The sequence below is a fragment of the Otolemur garnettii genome, unplaced genomic scaffold (genome assembly GCF_000181295.1).
Source record: "Otolemur garnettii isolate 467f Iridium unplaced genomic scaffold, OtoGar3 scaffold00014, whole genome shotgun sequence".
NCBI lineage: Eukaryota > Metazoa > Chordata > Mammalia > Primates > Galagidae > Otolemur > Otolemur garnettii.
This window is the reverse complement of record NW_003852409.1, coordinates 25,235,638-25,238,733: the sequence shown is the minus strand read 5'-3', so window position 1 is coordinate 25,238,733 and position 3,096 is coordinate 25,235,638. Positions and strand designations below refer to the sequence as shown.

The following is a 3,096-nucleotide window of genomic DNA, read 5'->3' as shown; positions in this document are numbered from 1 at the left end:
TTGTGGTGGGCGCCTGTGGTCCCAGCTACTTGGGAGGCTGAGGCAGGAGACTCGCTTGAGCCCAGGAGTTGGAGGTTGCTGTGAGCATGATGCCATGGTGCTCTACCCAGGGGGATAGCTTGAGGCTCCGTCTCAAAAAAAAAAAAGACAAAAAAAAAGACAGCAAATGTTTAGAGACAGAAACTGCTGGTAGGAAGATGCAAGTACTATCTGCTGGCTCAGATAGTAATGAAAGATGATATTGAACAACTGGCACAAAACACTAAGTTTAGCCTGTTTTACCCAGTCTCTTCATGGCCCCAAGCTCTACAGAGAACTTTAAACTATCATAATCCTGAAGAGAAAGAACCAAAGAGGAAATACCAACGGGAGGCCTTTTGAAAATGGATCTTAATTCGGCCTTCCTGATTTGCCATAAAATCCTTTGCCACAGAAGTCCCAACATAGGCTTTTCAGTATGGAACTGTGGTAGTTCCCATTCCCTAAATCCGTATCAACATAATGCATCAAATCCTTTTCCCTCAATCTGTCCCCAGCGAGAATCTCCCTCAGCCTCATTCCTGCCCCTCATTTTCTCAGAGGTTAACGTTTAACAAATTACACTCCCAACCTCTTTCCAGGCCCATCATCTTTTTAAGTTCAACAAGAGTGGAGCTTGCTGGCTAATTTTGAGTATCACATTTCTCCCTGAGCTCCTCTCAAACTGCTCTCTGGTTTCGGCTGCAGAATGTTAACAGGCCAGAAAGCACAGGGGAGACACAGCACTTTATCAGTTTCATACCTAAAATAATAAGCAACTTTAAAATAAACAGCTGAGAGAGATTGAATGGCACGCTCTACTGTCAGCAAAGGCAGAAATGCCTCAGTCCAAAAGCTGACAAATGATGGGAATGGTCTTCTAGTTTCACACTGGATCTCATCTTTGAACTATGTTTCTGATCGTGTTTACAAATGGAGCTGTATATTTTTCACTCAGTTTTCTTAAGGGTGAGTTCATGAAATATTTCTAGTTTCCTTATGAACTACCTCAATCAAGATATAAGTGGGAGCAGCCCAAGCTCCCACAGATACTTTCAGAGGGGGTCCCAGGCTTAACTCTAAGATGATGACAATTTGCAAAAAGGCCAATTTAACAGCAATTGGATTTTTCCTGCTTGCTTGCACCATCAGCTGACAACTCACTTCTCCATCACATCTGCAAATAGTTCTCCTAGACAGTCCTGACATTTCCCACTTAGAAAAGGCACTTTCAGGAAGTTATTAACCCAAATGGAATCTTCCTGGTCAAGCTCAGGGGTATAGTAATGGCTCAGGTGGACAGGTCTGCAGCCATTTGGTTCTCAGTAAGGGATAAGAACTGCCATATAGAACAAATTAGAAAAATCAGACCAAAGATGTCAGTTACTGTGAGACCAAACACTTAGATGTTTTTATAGTACAGTCACAATAAAACTCCCACCATTTTTTTGAGAGTATATTTCCATGAGTGCAAAGACTGTGTCTATTTTTATTTACTACTATGTGACTAGCACACTCCCTATTTCATAGCAGATAAATAGTGAATGAATAAATAAATGTAATGTTAGCTATTTTCCAGGCGCTATGCATTATGTATGTTAACCTCATTTACTTCAATACCCACCCCAAAAGTATAAGGTAAGAATCAAACAAGGAAACTGAGGACCAGAAAAGTAAAGTAACTGCCTTTGGTCATCAGTAAGTGACAAAGCTGGGACTAAAACTCAACTCTGCCAAAACCATGCTCTTTCTACTACACCTGTCCTCAAAACATTGGTTCAGTCACTAACCTGGTGAGGTCCTTATGTTGAGAGTCTTATTGAAATTATCCTTGAGTGCTTCCGTCACAGACTTCATTTCTTCATCAACTTCTTCCAAGTTGATTATATCCTCAACCAAGGAAGCATTAATATTCACTCTGGCTTGGGACTGTCCTTTCCCTTTGGCTAGAAAGTCAACGTTCAGTAAATAGAAGAAAAGCAATAAGCAATTGGTTAAAAGTTACTACTGTGTAAGGGGAAAAACGTCAAGTGCTATACAATTAAAAATCAGTATCACTGCCCTAAAAAAAAAGTGTGCATTTACTGACTATCAATGAGATGCTCAGCACTGTGCTCAATACCCTTTCTCTCATATCAGTGAGGATACAAGTTTTACACGCAGACACCCAGTTTAAAAGCCTGGCTACAATGCATACTAGTTTCTGGCCTTAGGCAAGTTACTTATCTTTCTGAGTTCAGGTTCTATGCTTGTAAAAGAAGGACAATAATATCTATATTGCAAGGTTGCTATAAAGATACAAGTTAAGTCATTCAAATACCTAAAAGAGCACACTATCCATATGGAAGGGAATCCATAAGTAAATTAATTTGTTATTTTTCAGAAAAAATAAACACATGATGAGAAAAGAAAAGTGACTTGCCTAATGAAACAGGAAATGGTGAAGTCAAGATTTGGTCCCAGATCTGCCTAATTTTAAATGTATGAACTTTACATCAGACCATCTTCATGAAATCTAAGTTGAAAGAGAGAAAATTCACTAATACATTTGAAAATGAATAGTATGGTCTAGACTTGTCAGCTCACACTGCAATCCTAGCACTTTGGGAGCCCAAAGGGGGAGGATCAGTTAAGGTCAGGAGTTTAAGACCAGATTGAGTAAGAATAAGACCCTATCTCTACAAAAAATAGAAAAATTATTTAGGTATGGTGGTACGTGCCCATAGTCTCAGCTCTCAAAAGGCCGAGGCAAGAGGATTCCTGGAACCTAAGAGTTTGAGTTCACAGTGAGCAGTGATGGCACCACTCCAGTCTAGTCTGGGCAACAGAGTGAGACCCTATTTCCAAAAACAAAAACAAAACAAAAATAATGAATACTAGTGCAAGGCTATGCACAGAATCTGATGACTGGTACAGACTCAAAGAATAACAATAGCTGATAAACAATAAATATTACCAATGTCAATGACAATGACTTATATCTTAAAGAATCAATAGCACTCGGGGCTAAATAAAATTTGGTTTTATGTCTAAACCATTATAGTGATTTTTCATATACATTTTTCTTTTTTTTTTTTT

The 3,096-nt window shown here is 39.1% G+C and overlaps 1 protein-coding gene across 1 annotated transcript in view; it reads right to left on the bottom strand.

The window, feature by feature from the left end:
* The window catches only part of MRRF (mitochondrial ribosome recycling factor), a 68,696-nt gene that overhangs the window by 46,406 nt on the left and 19,194 nt on the right, over positions 1-3,096 (bottom strand). Inside the window, exon 3 of the mRNA XM_012802430.2 lies at positions 1,809-1,964. Within this exon, the coding sequence (XP_012657884.1) occupies positions 1,809-1,964 (156 nt within the window). The remainder of the gene's footprint in view (positions 1-1,808; positions 1,965-3,096) is intronic.